Source organism: Ylistrum balloti, unplaced genomic scaffold, assembly GCF_031769215.1.
Source record: "Ylistrum balloti isolate Yb309-2 unplaced genomic scaffold, AGI_CSIRO_Ybal_v1 Utg369958, whole genome shotgun sequence".
NCBI classification, from domain to species: Eukaryota; Metazoa; Mollusca; class Bivalvia; order Pectinida; family Pectinidae; genus Ylistrum; species Ylistrum balloti.
In genome coordinates, this window is record NW_026782057.1 from 994,393 (window position 1) to 1,018,904 (window position 24,512).

At 33.9% G+C, this 24,512-nt stretch overlaps 1 protein-coding gene across 1 annotated transcript in view; it reads left to right on the forward strand.

The window, feature by feature from the left end:
- The window catches only part of LOC132547530 (putative ankyrin repeat protein RF_0381), a 31,721-nt gene extending 9,764 nt beyond the window's left edge, over positions 1-21,957 (forward strand). Inside the window, exons 2-11 of the mRNA XM_060211291.1 lie at positions 11,562-11,680; positions 14,488-14,730; positions 15,358-15,578; positions 15,804-16,235; positions 17,318-17,518; positions 17,942-18,040; positions 18,358-18,501; positions 18,892-19,053; positions 19,436-19,573; positions 21,799-21,957. Coding sequence (XP_060067274.1) covers positions 11,562-11,680; positions 14,488-14,730; positions 15,358-15,578; positions 15,804-16,235; positions 17,318-17,518; positions 17,942-18,040; positions 18,358-18,501; positions 18,892-19,053; positions 19,436-19,573; positions 21,799-21,852 — 1,813 coding nt within the window. The 3' untranslated portion in view covers positions 21,853-21,957. The remainder of the gene's footprint in view (positions 1-11,561; positions 11,681-14,487; positions 14,731-15,357; positions 15,579-15,803; positions 16,236-17,317; positions 17,519-17,941; positions 18,041-18,357; positions 18,502-18,891; positions 19,054-19,435; positions 19,574-21,798) is intronic.
- The last annotated feature ends 2,555 nt before the right edge of the window (positions 21,958-24,512 follow it).

The window sequence follows — 24,512 nt, forward strand, 5'->3', positions numbered from 1 at the left end:
TAATTATAACATCTACCCATAACTTGTACTTAGTCACAAAAACTGGTTGTTTAAGACTAAGAAAGACACATTAATTATAACATCCACCCATAACTTGTACTTAGTCACAAAAACCTGGTTGTTTAAGACTAAGTAAGACACATTAATTATAGCATCTACCCATAACTTGTACTTAGTCACAAAAACTGGTTGTTTAAGACTAAGAAAGACATTAATTATAACATCTACCCATAACTTGTACTTAGTCACAAAAACTGGTTGTTTAAGACTAAGAAAGACAAATTAATTATAACATTGTTACTAAACACACATAACTTGTACTTAGTCACAAAAACCTGGTTGTTTAAGACTAAGAAAGACACATTAATTATAACATCCACCCATAACTTGTACTAAGTCACAAAAACTGGTTGTTTAAGACTAAGAAAGACAAATTAATTATAACATCCACACATAACTTGTACTTAGTCACAAAAACCTGGTTGTTTAAGACAAAGAAAGACACATTAATTATAGCATCCACCCATAACTTGTACTAAGTCACAAAAACTGGTTGTTTAAGACTAAGAAAGACACATTAATTATAACATCTACCCATAACTTGTACTTAGTCACAAAAACTGGCTGTGTTAGACTAAGAAAGACACATTAATTATAACATCTACCCATAACCTGTACTTAGTCACAAAAACTGGTTGTTTAAGACTAAGAAAGACACATTAATTATAACATCTACTCATAACTTGTAATGAGTCACAAAAACCTGGTAGTGTTAGACTAAGATAGACACATCAAATATAACATCTACCCATAACTTGTACTTAGTCACAAAACCCTGGTAGTGTTAGACTAAGAAAGACACATCAAATATAACATCTACCCATAACTTGTACTTAGTTACAAAAACCTGGTAGTGTTAGACTAAGATATACACATCAATTATGAAACGAATAATTATACAGTTCATAAATTATAAAGAAATACGCATAATTATTCAATACATAAATTATAACGAAATATTCATCACTTGTCTCGTTATGTATAATTAGATAAAATATCTGAAACCTGGAATGTTACATTATCTACGTATAAAGTGATTGGCACTTGTAATAACAACAGCTGGTGAATTGTCCACCACTATTATACAAAACGTTGAATTTACTTTTAACTTAATCCACGAAACATCTTTATGTAATCTTAATTAAAACTGAAATTCGATTGTTTCATCCACGACACCCATTAACATGTTTAATATGCTTTCAATACAACACACTATGTTTATAATGGCTAAAATATAAACAATGTATAGTCCATATGAAATACTTTAATGGTTATTTCAAAATAAATTTAAGTTAAATCAATTAGATCGCAGTGGTTGGTATCTGACATTTTGTATTCATTTGATAATACTGGGATACATATCAATATCTGAAGAATATGCAGGTGTCTTTTATTGGTATTCTCTGCATGCATCACTGACGACCTGTCCCACCCGCGTTAGGCTTACCGGTCAAGGATGACATATAATCCCCCGTTGTGCCTGTCACCATATCATCCCAAATCTCGTCATCACCACCAGCCAATCTGCACCCCACTGTGATTTCCCTTACCCCCTCCTCAGGTTACCCTTCCGACAGAGTGTAACATAAAGACTCCAAGTGTTGACCTTATAGTACATACAAACTCTCCTAAGATTATTTGGAAAACAATTGATATCTTTAGGGTTTCCACACAAATTGATTGATATTCGCGTGTTTTGTTTTGTATCAGAGGAAAATGATGCAGAAACCAACTTTGTAATGAAAACTCTATCTTACCCCCTTTAGGATCAAAATGCACTGACAACCAATCTCTCTTGTTTCTGAACATAACACAATGATACACCGTTTACTTTCCTTCTATCTATATTGGTTAGGAATGTTGTTGTACGTTTACGATACAAACATGCAGAAACATTGCATCTAAATCGTAACACTCTGATTGTTTAATACTAGTAACAGCTTTATAAAATATAAAAATACCCACTATGCTCAAAGCTTAGTTTTTTCTAAATATCAATTTATTTTCTGTATATTACTCTCTTAATTATTAAGTTAATATATCTTTTAAGAGTGAAATCATGAGACAGAAGCCTTGTCTCCTTCAGTTTCGACTAAAATGTCATAAATGGCAGAGCCGCTGATTTAGAACCAACAGGAATCTTTATTTTGTGTAGATATTATACATGAATGGACTTATGTGTACGCATTCCCAATAGAACTGCCAGTTATCGAGATTTCAATATTTCAAGTTGGTTAAAAGATTAATATCTATTTACAATTTGCATCGTCGTATAAAAGGCACGGAAAGGCATGCTTCTGAAAGCATGACGTAATCAGAACAAAGAAGTACACACAATATTGTTGATCGTCTTCTCAAAGTATGGATATAACATACTATTGCTATTCAATCCAAATTTCAAATTATTAACTCTTAACCAGAAAAGAATAAAACCTATTTCCTAACAAATTTTACCAAAAGCTAGCATTTCTTTTCAATTTTTTCGCCAAGGAGTTGAACAGATAACATGCCTGTTTTACTTTCATTTGTACTTCATGGTGCAGGAAAACGAAATTAAATCTTTGCCTTTAAATTAACAATGCTGACATTTTGTATATTATTACATATATGGAAGAAACATTCGACAAATATAAAAGACGTGAATATTATTTCATGATAATTCATCAGACTCGAACAAATATTGCAACTGTTCTTAGTATATTTCAAAGTATTTCAATAGTTACATTATGGGAGTGGTGAAATATACATTGGGGTTAATAAAGCATACCTTTTACTGTGCTTGGAACATGTATAGAGAGATAATAGATATCTAATGTAGATCCCACCCTGACTATTTACTTATTCACTCACTTCTTAATAGTTGTAAAACCCAATATCGGGTTTCATTAGGCTGTTGACGTGTACCGGGTGGCACCGTCGTTGCTTGTTTGGTAACCGTTTTTAAAAAGGAAGTATTTTGTTTCTTTATGGATGTTGGTTAACTTTTGTTTATTTTAGAAATAGAATGCTATCAGATAATAGTTTATTACATTCGAAAACGAGAAAAGAATACTTCTGCCTAGAAACAAGGTTTTGTTAGATTTAAGGAAGTTTAATGTCTCTTTCCTTAATATTGAATAATGTAGCCCGAGAATTTGAAGACATTCTCATCCTTCTTATTCCATTGACAGCAATAAAAGAGAAACTGAATCAATGTTAAAGAAATATTTTCCTATTAGATAAGAAAAGTCACGTTCCTATTTACTCCTTTTAAATGTCTTCTTCAGCATAATGTTTGATCAAATTTCTGTTTCAAAACTACTCTATGTAAGCAGCTGCGTTATAAAGCCCGATAAAACATTGTTATAGTTTTTGTAATTGGTTTGGGGTCCTTAGATACGGAAAATGTATACAAATATACAATGATCTAAGACGTGCCTTACTTCACATCTGTTCAAAAGATTAAAGAGGGACTTTGTACACTAAAAAAGTAGGTGAACTCCACACTCTGTTTACACTTGCACTGTGGTGTGACTTTGGACGAAAAGACCTTTCCAGTTGGGGTATCTGTGCGTTGCGTTGATCCCAGGATGATAACACTTGACATGACTGTGGTTATACCTGTAGTGTCTCACCTGTACAGGTATACCGGTGCATGTGCTGTACAGTACGTATAGAGTTACACCTCTGAGGTCTATATGCGCCATAGTAATTACTTTGTATTAAGTGTTTATTTCCCTTCAAGAAAATCTAGTGTTGGTCTGCCATAAAATTTGCATTCTCGTTAAAATGGGGTATACACCAGGATTCTCAGTTGGCGTATACATTAAACACATTTTAATTTTGATTTTTTTTAAATGTTCTTTTTGACTTTTAACCTCTCTCTCTACAGCGCTGACAGTTTAGCAGTTCTACAAGCTTCTAACTTCCTGTTAATTTAGCTTGTCTATCGCTAAATTATGTTACCGCTCATTGTCAGTCTACTCTCTTAATCCAAATCTAGTTGTTTTACAATTTTATGCTAACCGAAAAGAAACCAACAACAACGTGCTTTTCTCATCAACATTTAGTTATACTTAGTCAAACAAAACATCACATTATTAGCTGTTTGTAATCGACTCTAAGTCAGAGTAAAATGAAACAGAATTTCCATTTTGTTATCTAGAATACCATGACAAAACATAGTTGTTTTGTGTGTGTGAGGGGAAGGGATGACTTGAGAAGGAAAGTGAATTGAATTTTTATCTTAAAAGTAACGATTTCATCATGAAGTAGTGACTCAATAAAGTCAGTAATAAGCATGTCTTTGAAGGAGCTACACATACATGTATATGTGTATTGAGAAATTAAATGTTGTCGTTGGGCTCAAATTTCAAAATTGTATATTTTGGTGTGAATCTTATTTCAAGGACAAATTTTCTCGCGAAATTCACTAGCACAACATTTCATTAAATGTTTTATTGATTACCATTTCGTGGACATAGAAAATCGTGGAATCAAGAATAATCTCAAAACGAACGAAAACAAAAACCCACGAATATTAATAATTTTACAGGACATACTAGATTTAAATGCCACACGATACTTTCAGCACAAAAAAGTATCGTGTGAAGAATTTAAATACATGCTATGGCCAACAACTTAAGTTATTGTTGAACGAGTAATGTTTTCATGGCAGTTTAAGATTTTCTGCTGTGAATGCTAATCTATGAACACATGGATCTCTGTTACGGCTTTTTCAAACAGCCGGGTTTAACATATTTCGTTGTTGACTGTAAAAGCATCTCTTAAAAACTATTTAGTGGTCGGCTTTATTAATAATAACATGCAGTATCAGTAATGAAGTCTCAAGAAAATGTTCAAAATTATAATATTTTACCCATGCTTGCAAGCAACGATTTGACCAAATTTGTGATTTTTATGTTCGCTTTATTTAGAAGATATAGGAATTTATCTCATATTTTTTCAGACATGATATTAAGTGTCTGTCTAATGAAACAGGTTGAGGTGTCTTGCTGGTTGCCTTCGGCAGCATACGAATGGTTCTCATCGTTTCTATAGGGAGACTTACAAGGACATATCGTACCTTTCCTAACACAGATACCCAATACCTGCATTAACATCGTATACTTTAATCTATATCATATTGGACAAAAAACGCCTAAAATAGAAATGCTACGTGTCCTCTCCCCACACCGAGACAACCAAAATATTCAAAATTGGTAAGGACCCCATTGACATGTGGGTTACTATGATACCATATCTAGGTTATGAAATTTCAGTGTGACGGCACTATAAAAATATCCCTGAGTAATTCCTTCAAACAGAAAGAAACGTCATTAGTAAACATTACCGGTTTTGTGCGATGGCGTCAAATATAAAAATTGTAAGATGATTGATTTCGTTTTTCATAATTAATGTAATATGACACTGATCTCTCCGGGTCCCAGTTAGCTGTTTCTACTTCTGTCACAGAAACTTAGCATAAAATTCTATATCGTTTTCTAATCGATTCACAATCTTGTTTTCTGATAGTATTGGGATTTGCAGTGGAAAGGTAACATACATGTTAGTATCAACTGCAGGCCAGTGAAAATGAACGGACGCGGAAAAAATGAAAATATTGCTTTTTAAAAAAATAAAAACACATTTTAAGCTGAACTGTATACGTAAAATGAACTGAAAGAGATCTTCTGTCGATTATGTTGAATTTTTTAGCATACTTCCATTGGATTGTTGTGTATCAGAAATTTATACTGAATTTACAGTCTTTGAAAGATTGTGTGAAATAGATACATCTCAAAAGACCTTTCGATTTTTTGAACAAAAATCGAAAAGAAAACAGTTAAATTTCCTGATGTCGTTATCGTATGATTTATTAAAATATTTTTTTATGCAAATTCAGCGGCAATGGAACCTAACCGTTAGTAACACGATTTCCGATATCGTACGTTAGATTGTGTTGCTCGCTTAAAAGACGGATAACGATCAGTAATTTCCAAAGAAAACTTGTCGCGAAGGCAATATACACAGCCTCTCTTTCATTCCTTATCAGATTGGAATTGGAAGTCTACTATTTGTGGTCGTAAAATGCACCGCTTATTCACTCTACAGACAGGATGTGATTGTCAAAACTTGGCGATTTAAAAGCCATGTACAGAATATTTTATTAACTGCATTGCTTTTTGTATCAGCAAATCAAAATTTAAAATCTACAAATCAGGTGAAAATCAAGAAAGTAAATTTTTGTGTCAATAAATCAAATGTGGGATGATGGAGTGACACTGGGGGGTTTGAGGATCTTCACGTTATCAGAAATGAGAATGAGAACATTTCTAAATGCGTTTTATTCTCACATTTTATTTCACATATATTAACACTGAAACGCTTGTTGTTATTTTGGCTACAGACTGAATAAAGAAAGGCATGTCATGTTTGTTAGATAACAAGAAGGCAATTAAAATGTACGTATGTAATATATCGCCGATGTAATCATCTGTCGAGGTAAAATATTTAACAGTTTCCCTGTAACATAGAAAAGCTGGAATACATTCGTTTTATACGTACCAGCAGGCAACCTACCATCACACACAATTAAACCTTCATTTACACGTGCTCGGTAAGCCGTGACCAGGGTTAGAAGGTAGGACTAAATCATTACCTATGCTGGTACATTGATTGTTGTGGCTGTTGGGATTTAACGATAACAAACAACGACATTTGTGCATAGGTAACAAAACACAAACCGGAAGTTATGAAACACTTCTCAAAACTTGTATAAAATACACACAGGTGAATATCACCTTTTATTAGAAAGACTGAATTAGATACAATAAAACAAACTAATGAATTAAACCGCATCGTGCAGCTATGTCTTCCTTCTTGGACAAGCCAAAACACATCTTAAATTGCCAATATGTCGGCCATGTTGCCTGTGACTCACTGGTGCCTTGTAGATGAGACTGTACTGTATCTGAGGAAAAAACAACTGCATACATTAACTCGGGGAAGAACTCACTGGTGGTAGAATAAACCATACAGGTGTTTGAGGATGTTAAGGTTCACCTTTTGGCAATTGTAATAGAAGAATGAAATAATATATGTGATGGTGTGTAGAAGTTACTATTGCGGGGTATAACCATGTAGTCATTTGTTAAAGGAACGATATACACCTTAATACATGTAGAATAACAAGACTGTTCCGAGGATAGAAACAACTGTATACACATATAGAAATAGACTGTTCCGGGGATAGAAACAAGTGTAGACACATATAGAAATAGACTGTTCCAGGGACAGAAACAACTGTAGACACATGTAGAAATAGACTGTTCCGGGGACAGAAACAACTGTAGACACCTATAGAAATAGACTGTTCCGGGGACAGAAACAACTGTAGACACATGTAGAAACAGACTGTTCCAGTGACAGAAACAACTGTAGACACCTATAGAAATAGACTGTTCCGGGGACAGAAACAACTGTATTCACCTATAGAAATAGACAGTTCCGGGGACAGAAACAACTGTAGACACCTATAGAAATAGACTGTTCCGGGGACAGAAACAACTGTAGACACATATAGAAATAGACTGTTCCGGGGACAGAAACAACTGTAGACACATATAGAAATAGACTGTTCCGGGGACAGAAACAATTGTAGACACATATAGAAATAGACTGTTCCGGGGACAGAAACAACTGTAGGCACCTATAGAAATAGACTGTTCCGGGGATAGAAACAACTGTAGACACCTATAGAAATAGACTGTTCCGGGGATAGAAACAACTGTAGACACCTATAGAAATAGACTGTTCCGGGGACAGAAACAACTGTAGACACCTATAGAAATAGACTGTTCCGGGGACAGAAACAATTGTAGACACCTATAGAAATAGACTGTTCCGGGGACAGAAACAATTGTAGACACATATAGAAATAGACTGTTCCGGGGACAGAAACAACTGTAGACACCTATAGAAATAGACTGTTCCGGGGACAGAAACAACTGTAGACACATGTAGAAATAGACTGTTCCGGGGACAGAAACAATTGTAGACACATGTAGAAATAGACTGTTCCGGGGACAGAAACAACTGTAGACACATATAGAAATAGACTGTTCCGGGGATAGAAACAACTGTAGACACATATAGAAATAGACTGTTCCGGGGACAGAAACAACTGTAGACACCTATAGAAATAGACTGTTCCGGGGACAGAAACAACTGTAGACACCTATAGAAATAGATTGTTCCAGGGACAGAAACAACTGTAGACACATGTAGAAATAGACTGTTCCGGGGACAGAAACAATTGTAGACACATGTAGAAATAGACTGTTCCGGGGACAGAAACAACTGTAGACACCTATAGAAATAGACTGTTCCGGGGACAGAAACAACTGTAGACACATATAGAAATAGACTGTTCCGGGGACAGAAACAACTGTAGACACCTATAGAAATAGACTGTTCCGGGGACAGAAACAACTGTAGACACCTATAGAAATAGACTGTTCCAGGGATAGAAACAACTGTAGACACCTATAGAAATAGACTGTTCCGGGGATAAAATCAGTTGTATGTACCTATAGAAATAATTTTGTAGCAGACATAAGTAAACTTTAACATGGATATTGATAAAGGTAGACAATAAAAGGAATAGACTGTTTAGTGAGGTTTTGTAGCAGACATAAGTAAACTTTAACATAGATATATATTAAGGTAAACAATAAGTAATCAATAACACCAAGCTGAGGTAAAAAAGTTTTCAGGAAGTAAAAATATAAACCGTTATAAACAATGTAGTCACGTGTAGAAATGCCTGTACACAAGTCAAACACGCACCACCTTCAATCGAATGCACTCTGGGTTTTACGAGCTTTGTAGTTAATGATTTTTAAGAAATATAGATTTAACTTTTAAGGTATCCTGATGTCGAATCTGATGACGTTAAAATTCAGTTTCACAGGCAAGCACACTATAGTTTGCTTATAATGGCGGCATATTTCACTAAACATATATATATATATGTTTTGAACTGTGCCACTACATGACATGGAGCTAAATCCTTGCTGCAGTGTTTCACCAGTAAACTGGAAATTCAGTAATAATCAACATTCCCACTGTTATTTTGATGACTACTATACATGTAAAACCGCTCCTTGAAATCCATATATTATGTGAAGGAGACTATTTAATCAGGGATGTTATGTAATCTGATTGTATCATGAACTTAACATGGCAGTTGCTCATGATCATCGGAATATTTAAAGTTTCGTTTTCAATTGCCATTAAGTCCATTTCATTGCGGAGGCTGGAATTTAAACGCAAAACTTAAATGAAGTGCAACTAATACATTGTTGTTTTGTTATCCTTAGTGTCCTTCTTTGTAACCTTACCGACCCATGTGACTGCGTTATGTTGCTGCATCCGGATGATGATATCTTGGTATTTTAACACTTATAGAATTACCGGCAGTGATAGAAATAACACTAAAAAACGTTTAAAAATGTGTCCAATGTTCTCCTTGAAAATTCAAAAGCAACAGGTTTTTATTTGAAACAGATATGATGAAAATTCGAATGAACTACAAAACATAGTTTGCAGACAGACGGGAGTCAATATTTTTTCCTTTTGATATTATCATTTCAAACCACACAGAAGATACACGATATCAAAAATCTGAGAATTCCATTGGAGCAGACTTAACCAGGAACTACTAATCACAGAGTTACGAGAAAATAGGTAGAAACATTTCTCATTTGTATTGTACCTGTGTAACTGCCGATAAAACAGTATTAAACATCGTGACATTTACTGAACTTGATAAATTTCAACGTCTCGACAGGTAAAGACAGGGTCCAAAGTCCATCAGCGGTCGCGACACTTCGTGTGAATGGATGATTCAACGTTCTATATAACATAAATTGAGATTTCTTACGAAAAGATTGTATCATGAATGAAAGAATATTTATTTTGAATCATTTTACATGATATCTGTTGAGCGTTTACTGTAACAGGGGATGTTACTACGGAATTAAAACGTTAAAAGTCGTATAAAAGGGGTGCACCTAATATTGGTATCTTTAAGTATATAATTCAGCAGTTCATATTCCCGGTTATTATCACAACTAAATTTTACAAATGTATTATCGAGTTACACGTATGGTACAATTTGCACACGTGTCCATTGATAGTGAAGTTTTTGTATACATGAAAAAGGATATCCTTAATCGCAGCATTTCACATGATTATTACACGGTCAGTTGATCATGTATGGCCTTGACCGAGACGTTCACCCCAGATCGTGTGGAATAAAAACCAGTATGAAAAACTATGGGCGAGGTATAACCCTGCCCTTTTCAACAAAACGAGTCAGTCTCATCATCAAAAACATAACACCTATATGGTCTAAAATACCTTAATATAAAGTTTAAAAAGTACACAACGGTTATGATTCAATTTTACAACTATAATTTTGTTCAAAATGTGTTTGATATGCACTCTGAAAAAAGTGGTTAAGTTGTAAGATCTAACTTATCTATTCCAATTAATGGAATATATCATCAACTTGAAATATTTTCAAATACAAGAGATAACCGAGGGATCTTGGCGCTCACCAACATTTATTCTTTATTTCTTTCTTATAAGATGCATATTTACCCTTTCTTGCTCCTTTTTAAAATGATTGAAAATTGTTCTGAAGATAAAATATCTAACACAAGGGCGCCTTGGGTTTCTCCGGAAATAGCAATAACGAACTTCCATCGTCAAAATTAAAGATGGCCGCCTATCGACCATGTTGTTTTCCTGATCATACTCAAAATTAAATGGGTATAACAAGGGAACACGTAGAACATGAACATCATCAAGTTTCAGGAAGTCATTTCACTATTTTTGTAACATGGACAAGCCATTTCAGTATGTTTGTAATGTGGACAAGCCATTTCAGTATGTTTGTAACATTGACAAGCAATTTCACTATGTTTGTAACATGGAGAAGCCATTTCAATATTTTTGTAACATGGACATGCCATTTCAGTATGTTTGTAATGTGGACAAGCCATTTCAGTATGTTTGTAACATTGACAAGCAATTTCACTATGTTTGTAACATGGAGAAGCCATTTCACTATTTTTGTAACATGGACAAGCCATTTCAGTATGTTTGTAACATGGTCAAGCCATTTAAGTATGTTTGTAATATGAACAAGCCATTTCAGTATGTTTGTAACATGGACAGGCCATTTCAGCAAGTTTGTTACAGGGACACGCAATTTCAGTATGTTTGTATCATCGACAAGCAATTTCAATATTTTTATTTCAGGGACAAGCCATTGCAGTATGTTCATATCAGGGACAATCCATCGCAGTATGTTTGTTGCATGGTGTCCCTGCTGATTATATTCTTTATTATTTACAACCAATACACAATACCGAGTATGGCTTTATGGACATTTGGTTAATCAATACCGTATTCTATTGTAACATTAAGTTAATTAACTGTCTTTATTGTAGGTGCGGAATAGACACAGCCGTCAAAAACAATGACGGAAAAACAGCTGAGGATGTGCTTCTCACGGAAAAACCGGAAGGCTGGCAGGAGATGCAGCATTGGTACAACAAATACAAACCAGGTCAGTAGGTCAAATCATAACCCTGTATATGTCAAATACATATACTGTGATAATTGTTCAAATCATCGGCCTATTCAGGTATAATTCAAACCAGAATTGTAGGTAAAAAATCGTTATACACAGCACAAAAACAGTTAGTAGGTTAAAGCATCGTGTTATCGTCCCAAAAACGCGATACATGGAATTCATAATGTCAAATTATCGCGAAACACATGTCAACAACTAGCCGAGAAAAAGGGTAAAACACAAGCTGGAAAATTTTTCGACATAGACAAATTATAGACCAGATGTTGGTTTCTACATATAAAAATGGGTAAGATACTCTTTTTAAGAAGATCGCGTAAATATTTATTTATTTTGTCCCATTGTCAGAAGGTAAATCTTTTCACTTACCATGGAAATCACTGGATTTAAGAAATGATAAATAGCAGTTTTTTTTCTATATCCCTTTTGCTTAATCTGGCATATTTCTTACTCTTTCATTTGAAGTTGTGAATGATGATATTACGATCGTAGATATCACAAACACAGATTATGAAAATGGAGTGAATATTTACAAAATAATACTACACAAATATTTCATATAATGATAAAACATCACTTATTATTTCCAAGTTAAATCATGTGTATTTTATGTATCTGCTTGCAATCAAAATGTATTTTTTCACTTGTTCACTGGATCGGAGTTTTCTTAAGTAGACAAAGAAATGAAGTCAGTCAACACTACTGAATGCGATGGCGTTGAAAGGTGTACTGATTCTATCAAAAAATAGTTTGGATGCATCGCAATGAATTTTTGTTATTGCTCAGTCAAGTTAAACTCATTGATGTTTTTCATCATATTACATCATACTATATCATTCGAGTAACTTGCTTAGATTCTACATACTTGAGGGAGTGACTCATACCCACATGTCTATATATACATATATCAATATTCTGTATACTATTTACTGATTTGCTGATTGCGATGTGATATTGTCATCATAAGGATCTTCCTTTGAGACACATTTCATTATTGGTACGAGGTTCGAAATGTTTAATGTTCGTTAGTATACCTGTTGTACCCGTTGTTTACCTTGTTCTCATTTGGGAACATTGCATTTTTTTTACTTTGATCAACATAGATTTACGAAGCGGGTGTTGAAATAGAAAACGCTTATTCGTCCTGGTCTGATTCTGCATTTATTTTTTAATAAGTCCCCTTGTAAAACTTTCTTTTGTCGAAATTTTGGTTCCATTTTAGCTGTCATATTGTGTGTGGTTGTTATGCTCATCTTTCACATCTTCAAATCTGTTCAATCGACAAATTTCATTTTCCTGGCCTTTTGTCCTTGAAATCCTTTCATACTCTTCTATAATCCTTGACCATTTAAACATCTCTTTGTTTCTGATTTCCTGTATGATTATGAAAAAAACAAACCTTCATGTATATCTGACTCCATAATGTTTTGTTTTTTATCTGACAAATAACCATTTACATATTATTTCCTTCTTTGTGTTTTTTACTGTAGCCTCCAGATCCGGTTATCGTTGATCTTCCTCTTAACCACACCCTTTTTGAATATAATATCACATTGACTCCCGCCTTCTCCTTTATTCATGAATAGGAGTAATGTTTCTTGGTTCCCTACCTTGTTGTTTAATATATAATCATTATTGACATAAGGGACCTGAAATATACACAAGTCTGTGCATTGGTTATCTGATTTGATTAAATCATGACTTTTCTCTCCAAGGTTGCCATACCCTTATACCCTTAAATAACATATATGTCAATAGTGAAATATGTTCGGATGTCTGTATTGTTACAAATTCTGAATGTGGTAAGCAATATCTATTTCAGCCACACATGACCTGTTGCTGCATGCTCATTTTGACGATTTCTTCATCAAATATATTTATTTGCATAGTAAACACCAGGAAAAACATTCAAGAAAAAGATCGAAATGAGTTCTGACTACTGAAAGGTCGATTAGGAAGACGGTTTAGATGAAAGACTTCTTTGTCGTGGCCAGACGAGAGGCCCAGACGGCAACGGCAGTATACGTCGCTGGCTAATTTGTTCGCTATCCATTAGTCGTTTTTTGCTATAAATGTCGTGTTCAAATTACTCGATTTTATCTGGTAATATGACATGGGATGTTTATCTGTTGAGCTGGCCACGCCCCTCAATCCACCCTGCTAGTCGGAAACATAAACAACCCATTGTGTATCATGGCTACTGCATGAAAAGTGCAGACTGAATCGTCGGACTGAAAATAACTTATTTAAAAAACATAACGAAATACACATATATTTGAATTTGTAACAGGCGTATTAGTTTATATTGGTGACGTCATTTGTTCGAAATGTGTTGTTTAGAATTCTACAAACGAGTAGCAAGTGAAAGACACCCTTCAATAAAAATCATGATAACTTATAAATAAAATAAACTGCATCTTCACTCCTTTATGTTTGGCTATTCGCCTGAATCACTGCTTAATGTCATTGTCCTGTTTAGTTCTACACACACCCCTGCAATACCAACACTCACTTCTAGTCATCCACTCTGAACACAATCTTTATATCTCGCCCATTCTTAGTATATTGATTTACCGTGAGAGGATTGCAATTGACTTTTTCTTATTTATAATAAAATGATGTGAATGACCGAGCGGTGTTTTACTGGAACATTTGATAAATTTACAAGAACAGGTAACCCTCGTTAACTTTGTTGTAGGCAACTTGACCTTTTCTTGAAATCTCAGTCAGATCCAATATTTATAGAATAATATCACGTTTTGATATGTTCCTTTGGATTTTAGGTCTTTGGCGAGCTTTATCAGTAGAGGAGCCAGACCGAAAGCTGGTGGAAAAGTTGCTAAAAAATTGGTGTCGACTCACCTGTATAAAAGGTGGTAAAGTCACCAGTATGAAGTCATTGGTTAAGGATGACGTGCGAAAAATTGACCTACTGCATATGATTGAGGATTACGAGAACGCAAATGAGATGGCATTGGCTTTGAACGCTGGATTTGGATTCATCGTTAAATCATGGATGAAGCAAGGTATGAGTTCTGTATGATTGGATTTGTTAAAGGTGGCTATGCATATTTCAAGATGCTATTAATTAGCACCTTATATAATTTCATAAGAATTAACTTCACAATATGAAAATAAATGTCAATAATTTTAAGGTGTAGAGAATATATGAAGAAACTAATTGCATCCAATACCATTGTTTATCAAAAATGGTTGTTAGTCACACCAAATAACTGATAATATCATAATAGTGCAGCTATAGGTAAACATTAGCAGTTAATTGTATAGAAAATGTATAGAAAATAATGTATTATCATTATTATAAGATAACAGTTCTGCCACTAAACTTTGAATATTTATCGGTGTAATGCCACGAATTGAAACGTTGGCATTCTTGTAGAATTTTACGAAATACACACAAGTGAATTGTGTCTTCAAATACTAAGTTTAAATAAGAAACAGTATTGTGAAATGAACTGCATAATCCAGTTGATGCCTAGTACTTAAATTGTTGAAATCTGGGAGTTTTTAAAATCTAAATTGGTCGACATATATTTCCAAAGCTACATGACCTTTTGCATAATAATCCATTCAGTCTATTGTAAAGTATTAAATCATGCAGTATAACAGTACTGATTAATTGTATTGGACAGGCACGGAACTGATGAAGTCGGTCGACCCAAACACCGCGGACTACTCATATCAATACAACTATCCAGATTCACCGGAAGTACCACGCCCTCTGTTGGCGGCTGCATGGGAGACAAACAGTTATGACACTGTCGACGTCCTTATGGACATGAAGCCCAACACAAGGGCTCTTTACTCGAATGAACCGGAATCCTTGAATGCACCAAAACCGCTATTTTTTCAGGTGAGAAAAGCAAATAAGTTATTCAAATAAAGACTAAAGACAAAACTTGCACTGGCAACGATTTTAAAGTAGAAACAGAGTCTAATATTGTAGTTTCGTCAGAGATATAAATAAATGTTTAAGTTAAAATCTCACAATTACTTGCATTGTGAAGAATATAGCAAAGTGATCTGTAGGCATGCCTGTTTATTGGTAATTGATTAAGATATTTACGTTTTGTTTCAGCTTGTGTGTGGGAATTCGATTCCAGCAGATGATCGAATCCTGCTGCGGATATTCCGAGGATCTGATCTTCAAGCAAGAGATAGGGATGGACAGACGATTCTACACAAAGTAATTGAACATCAAAAACCAGAAAATACCTTCCGCATTTTAATGACATATGGTGCTGATATTGCAGCACGTGATCGACAAGGTCGTACGGCTCGTGATTTAGCCTTGAAATTGAACCGACATGAGTATTGCACATGTGTGGATGAGTTTGTCATTAAACTTGTCAAAGACAAAAAATTTGATGATATCGAAAGGCTTATACTCCAGAGTTATGACCATCTTTTGAATGTCACAGATAGCTCAAAACGAACAATGGTAGATATCGCCAAGAAATATGGCAATCGGCACATCTATGAAGTCGTCAAATTGTCAGCTGCCATTCAGGTGAGTCATTGTTTTGTCAGATATACTGGATTGTTAAAATTTTTTAAATTCTTGTTCGAAATTGTGAATTAAATTATCTCTTGCAAAATTGATATTGATATTGAGGTATGTTGGCATGCACTATTCGTACTACTGTTTCCTGAGAGATGCTGGTTGAATTTTTAACAAAATCGATATGAAAACTCCCCTGTAATTCCCGATTAATTTTGAAACTCATAACTTGTCGATAGAAGGCCAACATATATTTTGACTGTGTATGTTTGTTGTCACTATGTCTTGAGAGGTACTAGATGGATCTTTCAAACATTTAAACTTGGAACAGACCAGAAAAAAAACAAAAACAATCCGCTTGATGAGAGCCTATCGTGGACTCTGAAAATGTTTAGATCACCATTTCTTGAGTAGTAAAGGCTAAACCTTTCTCAAATTCGCGTAGATTTCCGTATGACATTATTTTGGATTTTAATAATTGGATTTTTTATTTTCTATTGTACAAGATAGATTGTTCTCAAACTATATATGTAGGCTGGCCGTTTGCTGCCGACAGAAGGCCATCTTGAATTTGACAGTTACAATTTGTTTATATTTATTTCTTGCAAATTGCAAATTGAACATTAAATTTTATTTCATATTCAGGTTACATTTTAGTGCGACATTTGACCATCTTACATTTTGGCTATATCAAGTTTTATCATCGTTTTATCTTAGAGAGTACTTGAAGAATCATTCTCAAATTTCGTATGGCAGTTTTTGTGCTTAAATAAGAGGAAATAAGAGTAAGGAATGGAACAGATCAAACTTACATAGAACCGATAAAGATAATACATTGCTAAGATAACTTTCGGTTAGTTTTCGTATGCTCCCACACGCGATGCATTCGAACAATCAGAAAAAATATAATACAAACATGGTGCCAAAACATCACCCGTTCTATAGAAAAACAATATCGGATGTGTACCGATTACTGTATAACAGTGTTTTTTGTCACCTCATTCCGTTAATTTTTGTCACCTTATTCAGGTAGCTTATCAACATGATAAGAGATACTTATTCTTGATTTGCATGGACACCGTCTGTTTTAGGCTTACGTTAGACGAGTATTCCAGGCAGTCACAGATGACAAAATAGACGACCTGAAGAGATTGCTCTCATGTAAAAAGTACCACAATGTCCGTGATAAGTGTGGTCGGACGCTACTGCATAAGGCAGTTATGAAGAAGAGGACAGCTATGGCCAGGTTCCTCATTGAGGAATACCCTCAAAATCTCAATATTGGTGACACGGTAAGAGAAAATTATGAAACTATATAATCATAAAGAATTTTTAAAATCATTGCCTAAATGTGATATAAAAGATAATAAGTTTTATAAGGCCAGTTAGATACCTAAGCATATTACATGTTTCTGGACTTATTATTCGGAACGGAAAGTTGATAGGTAAGGCACCTTTTGAATATTAATATTTCAACATTTTGATACTTTTTATAATTCCTACTTAAACAGTAATATATTGCTATTTGTAAATGCTATCAAAATGAAGTGTGTTTAGAGTACTTCCTTGGAACAATGAAAGGAGAGCTATAAAATTAACCAAATAAAAACAGAACAAATGATATTACAAACGCATAGATGTGTGAGGTTATAGCACCATCATATGTCACAATATCTAATTCAGTTTTTTAGAGATGTGTATTTATCTGTTAACAGATGGACCGCACACCTCTCCACTACGCCTACTTGTTTGCAGACGAAGACATCGTCACAGTGATGGTCAACAATGGTGCCAACGTCAATTTCTGTGATGCTGTAAGATCATTTATGTAATATTTATTCAATAATTCAACAATTAAAAATAAAATGTAAAATTGAATTGCTTTGGAATTGAAGAACACGCCTAGAGAATATATCTAGTGCCTTCCTAATTCTGCAAGTTTGATTTTGGCATATACTGACCCCATATATGAAGTCAACGCGAAAGATAATTTTTTTATAATCAGAATTGTTATGTTTGCAATATTTGATTTAGATTTTTTGTTTTTACAGTTAAAACCATAATACAAATGCCACCAAGTATGCTTTAAAGATTGGTATAAGATTTTGTTTGTTGTTTTGGTCATTTGTAGTTCGGGATGCGGCCAGCCGATATGACAGGTGCCAAGTGTGGTAGTCAAAAACTAGGTCAGATACAGAAGGATGTTACAGATCTTGACTTCAATATCTACCTGTCAGAAAAAGACTTCATATCGTCATTTTCCTCTGCTATCCAGGCACGTATACTTCAATATTACCCTGCAATATATGTTTGTAATTGTGTTCACGGTGATAAATCTTATCAGGTTTCGTTACTGCGATTCCATCACAACAACGTTATCAAAAAATCAATTTCACATTATTTATAGTATGGCAATTCCTACATAATTGATGTTTTAATTTAGCTGAGAGGAAATAGGAGATTAAGGCTGATAATGTGTTTTATTTGGATTTCCAATTTGGTACTGTTTGCATTTTAGTAGTTTTTTTAAACAGTTTCTTTCAATGAATCTAAAATAATTATATGCACTTTCCCCAAAATAATAATTTAAAAAGAAAACATTATATACCCTATTTCGAAATGTGTCACGTGTACCTTTTATTGATATTACGTTTTTGATCATCAGAATGGCGATTTGGAGACAGTCAAAAGTCTCGTGTCTGGTCTCCGTGCATTCGGAGATATGTCACAATTCAGCAAGTCTCTGTTTGAATGCATTGACCAAAACCAAACAGAAATCGCCAAGTTTCTTATCCAGGCTGGCTTCAAGACAGACATCTATAAACAGGTATGTGGCAAATGTGATTTTTGTTTTATTCTAATGTAACATACTATGAAATATAATGGTGAAATATTTTCACGAAATAAACACAGAGTGTCCATATCAACTAGTTTATTTGTATTTGTATTTTTTTTAAAAATATTTGATATACGAAAAAATGGGGAAGGAAAAGAGCAAAGCTCAAAGTACGCAATACCAAGGGAAATAACTCACATATGATATAAGATTGACTGTCGAATAGGAAATCAATTAATCTCTTCCACATTAAGATAAATACATTTTTATGAACATTACTGGACATTTTATGAAAGTATGGATATTAAATGGATATTTGTAAACTCGTTACACACACATATATATATACTTTAACGATTGTTTTTCATTTCAGTACACTGCCTGCGATCCTAACGATCCGATGTGCGCTATGATGGAATGTGGTCACTCTATGACGTCACTGAAAGAGAGAGCTTCTGAAAAGAAATGTGATGAAATAGTAAATCTCATTGACGGCATTTCAAGTGGAAAGGTAATTATTATTTAGAATCATTTTAATGTTTGCTTTTTTAATCAGTCGCTATCTAAATTTATTGAAAATGTCCTTTTGATTGCCGAGGCCAGATTTGTAAATATGTTGATGCTTCCTTTAATATTGTATCTTAATGCTATTCTACTGTTCTTTTTATTGTGAATGCTTTTCATGTTAACATTGTCTTGAAATCAACTTAAAGTCATCTCTTGAGATAAGAACGAATCACTCTTAAACCTTTTCATACCAATAAATGAAACATGTTCGTTAAAAATCGGATCATGCTTCTAATGAGCTCTTTCGAATGTTTCCGAATATAAAAATATTTGAATACGACATTTTCGTAATTTGGAAATATTGGAAGGATTGGTACACATATCCATCTGGTCAATTCTATTGGCCGATGAAATCCAACAAAATTAACAAATTGAGTAGAATTTAAAAAAAATACAAAAATAGGTGATCGATTACGCTACTTAGTCAACCCTTTCATGTGTTTAAGGTTTTTGAATAAATATTATTTTTGTGTGTTTAGACTTAACTTAAAGTTATCATTTTATCATATTGTTCATCGCTTGTGTAAATATAGATCCATCTGCGAGTGTAAGACACTTTTCTCTCTGTTCACAGTAGTTAACATTATTGCACTGACATTACCTGTGACCATTTGGTAGATCACCGTAGTCATTAGTAACACATATCATCACGTGTTTTGCATGTATTTATATGTATGTATAGTAGCAATGCGATTGAATATCGTAAATGTCTGTCGTAGAAACACGACCACGTATACTGTCCATATGTTAACGTCTACCAGATCTCTCAATAAGTAAATATATGGAATTGCCAATTTGACGCATGGTCTTATGATAAAATCCATGAATGAAAACGTTTCAATGAAAAGGTTTACATATATTCTAACACCATTCCCTCCCCTTCCTTCAATTATCTGGCGATATTCTTACTCATTCTATACATTCCTGAGGAATCTAGCGATGGTATAACCAACTCCATCCCTTCCTTAGTAATCCAGTAATGGTATATCCCATTCCATCCTTTCCTGGGCAATCCAGTGATGGTATATCCCACTCTATCCCTTCATTAGTAATCCAGTGGTGGTATAACCCACTCCATCCCTTCCTGGATAATCCAGTGATGGTATAACCCACTCCATCCCTTTCTGGGTAATCCAGTGATGGTATAACCCACTCCATCCCTTCCTGGGTAATTCAGTGATGGTATAACCCACTCCATCCCTTTCTGGGTAATCCAGTGATGGTATAACCCACTCCATCCCTTTCTGGGTAATCCAGTGATGGTATAACCCACTCCATCCCTTCCTTATGAATCCAGCGATGGTATTTTCCACTCCACTCCGAACAAACTACAATGCCATATCATAAAACAATAGACACCTGACCATACATCAGGTATCACTGTACACTAGAGAAGGACATGACGAAGCCATTTTAAAACAAGTGATATGATAAGTAAATCACTTACCCGCGACCTGTTTCACACTTCGTGATTTTTACCTAATAAATATGGAACAACTAATATGAAGTTAAAGAGAACGAATAATAGTTTGTACATTTATATGAAAGTCTTCATGGAGAGTGATCAGTTAACTTATTTCAATATCAAAATTGAGAAAATATTTACTGAAAATATGCATCAGAAGAAAACATGAAAATGTGTATGCATGCTGAATGTAGTATGATGTGTAACTAACAGATCTGGAACATCAGATCAAAGCAATGTTTTTCTACATGTGTAATATTCGTTATCACATAACTAGTCCTTTTCCATTTTACATTACGCACGTATGATGTACAGGTAATTTGATGTTAGAATCTAATATAATACACCCAGTACTTCTATTAAATGTGATATTGTAAACGTTTGGATTATAAAGCAGCACTTACTACTTTATCGATCACATAAAAAACAGCATTTACATTTTATTTTTACGTTTTAATATGGATAATTCTAATTCTATCTTTTTCTTTGAGATAACACGAATTTGAATGGAACAAACGGAAACCTTGCTGTTTCAAAAAAATACTAAACCATTCTACATTGTTGAATCTGTAGACGTTTAAAATTATCCTCTTGCAGATGTGGAATTTTCATTGTGCTTTTTACTTTTTAATGTGAATATTTTCAACGAAAATACAATATTCCTTTATGTGAACTGGTCATAATTTAACATTTCATTTATTCAGGTAAAGTTATCTAGAATGGAGCCACAGAATGGACTACAAGAATACGGGATATAATTACATATCCTGTGTCACGCACTCATCTGGCTGAGAGGGTTTTTCGAACAGTTTTAGGCCAACACGGAAGAGTATTGAATCTCAAATAAATATTTCTACAGTGATGTGTACAGTATATAGATATATATAGTCGAATAAATGTGATGAAGTTTCTGGAAGGTGGCTTTGGAATCCTGGATGAAGTTCGCTCGTAGTTGAACTCCAATCATCGTATAAATACGTTAAGAACATTTAATATAAGAAAAGTTTCATTTAATACAAACATGGATACAAAATCCGACGCGTATATGTTGCATATGATGCTCTATGATGTTAGTTACATCTTTAGATGTTTAAGTATGTTTGTATTAACATTACGTTGCTTGTTATTTAGCTTATTTCCATTTTAGTTGTTTGATTTAGTAAAAGCAACAAACTGATGCTTCACAAACAAATCTTACGCAAATTCTTATCAAGTTTATTTTTCTCCCTCTCTCACTGTCTCCTTTCAAATGTAGAAACAATTTCATTAGCTAGCATATTAATCCTAAATAATGATGTGTAAAAACAACATTGGTAAAATACAATTATAATACTCAGCATATCATTAAATACTATCCAGCTGTTTTGAAATTTATTTTTGTAATTTTCATAGTTACATTGACATAGGTGGTATTTTATGAATCTCACAACATCATTTTATCAGTTGTACTTTGTGAATATCACCATATCAACATGTTCCGGTTTTTTGTGTGTTTCTTCACTATCAACCTTATCGGTTTACGGTGTTCTGTAACCAATATGTGTTCAATATTTCAATAATTATATTCATGAAAATTTAATATGGATTCGTTGTCAAAAGCAAACCAACCAACCCAACCTTTTATATCAACAAATATTATTTTCTGTATGCTCTCTATATTTAGTTTTATGAAATCGATTTTCTGTTTGTGAGGACATTCAAAAGAATAAACAGATTATTGGGTCATGCCAATATCCTTAACGCTACTACTAACAATGAACATTGTGTGACAAGGTTTCTTTTGTTTTAAGTATGGTTATTGCTTACGTAGACATGGAAATGGACTGTGATTTCTCTGCGTACCTATTGACATGTGTAAATACAAACGTTGCTGTACTTATGTTAGTGTATGCTTTAGTGATTTACCTGATAACAGTTCAAAGTTACTATCTGTGTCTACTGCAATGGTGAAGTATTTTTGTCCGTGGAAATTTTATTCTGTGTAAACATAAATGGTGTCTTACTGTGTTTGTGTAACGGTATCCGTCGTTACTTACAACCTTACCTAAGTAAAAGTAAGTTGTCCTATTTACCGTTTCAGATGACTTTTTATTTCTTTGTAAAAAGAATGGATTGTAAGATGGAAAGGTGCTTAAAGTAATGTACATTCTGGAGCGTGTAAACAAGAATGACTGATAGAGAAACAACTGTATTTTCGATTACCCGACACTCATACATGTAGAGTTATATAGATATGTATTTTTCATAGAGGCAATGTCTTATCGATGAACATTATCTTTGATACATGCATAAATCAAGGTCATCGTACTTTAATGAGAGCTACTTGTTATAATGAAGCTAACGTGCTCGTTTTCTCTCATCTGAAAACAATAGAAAAAATGTTTAAAAATAAAATGGATGATCAGGGATTGTCGCAATATTGCCCGTTATGTGTTGTCTTTTACCAAAAAAGGACAAATTAAAACGGGATTTCTCCAAGGAGAATGGTTTTAGGGTATGTCCCAAGGTATCGCCATTTAAACAGGTATATGCTTAAATGCGTGTATGAACACTGTACAGTGCTTTCCTCACCGGACGCATACATTTTAAATGAGTAAATCATATTTCACAAAGACATTTTTTGTTATGTATGTATCTTTCTAAATATCATTTGCTTGTTTCATGATCAATTTTCAATGTCAACGTATCATAGAAAGATGTATAAGAGTTGCAAGAGAGTTTTATATATTTTAGGAACATACTTTACATTCATGTTATGAGAGTAAGATATATATATATAATTCAATGTCCGATATTTTTGTCATGCAGAAGTGTGAACAAATAAAGTCTTATGCCTTAAAGTAGACATTTTGTTTATATTTTCACAACGGTCCTTGTGTAAAATTCACATCATCTACTAAATGATTCCAGTTTTAGGATCATCCTTGCTTACCATTTTTCCTGTTGTTTTGTCAAGCAGTTGCAAAGACCGTTTACAATGATACAACTAAGCCGGAAAAACGCAGACAAATTCGAAAGGACAATGAAGAAGCATTCTCTGATCAGCGACTCAATTTTCGCTATATAATATTTCTTAAATGAAATATCAAGTATTTTCATTTTTTTCTTGTCATTGCTGTATATTCAAGGGTTATTATTTTTTCTTTAACGTGATAGTGCACATTACTGGTGTTTAGATGTAGAGTAATGGGAAATAACTCTGATTGTCTTATGTGTGGAGTTATCGTTCTTGTGAAACATCCGGGCATTATTATTAAAACAGGCGGCCATTTGAACGAGACCAGTTTTGTGTGTTATGATTCAATTCGGGCTCTGATTCAATTCGACACGACAATCTGGCGACGAGGATATTGCGAATACGTTAGTAAATGTATCAAGAACTGGTGTATGTAAGAAATACGAACTGTCATTTGTGAAA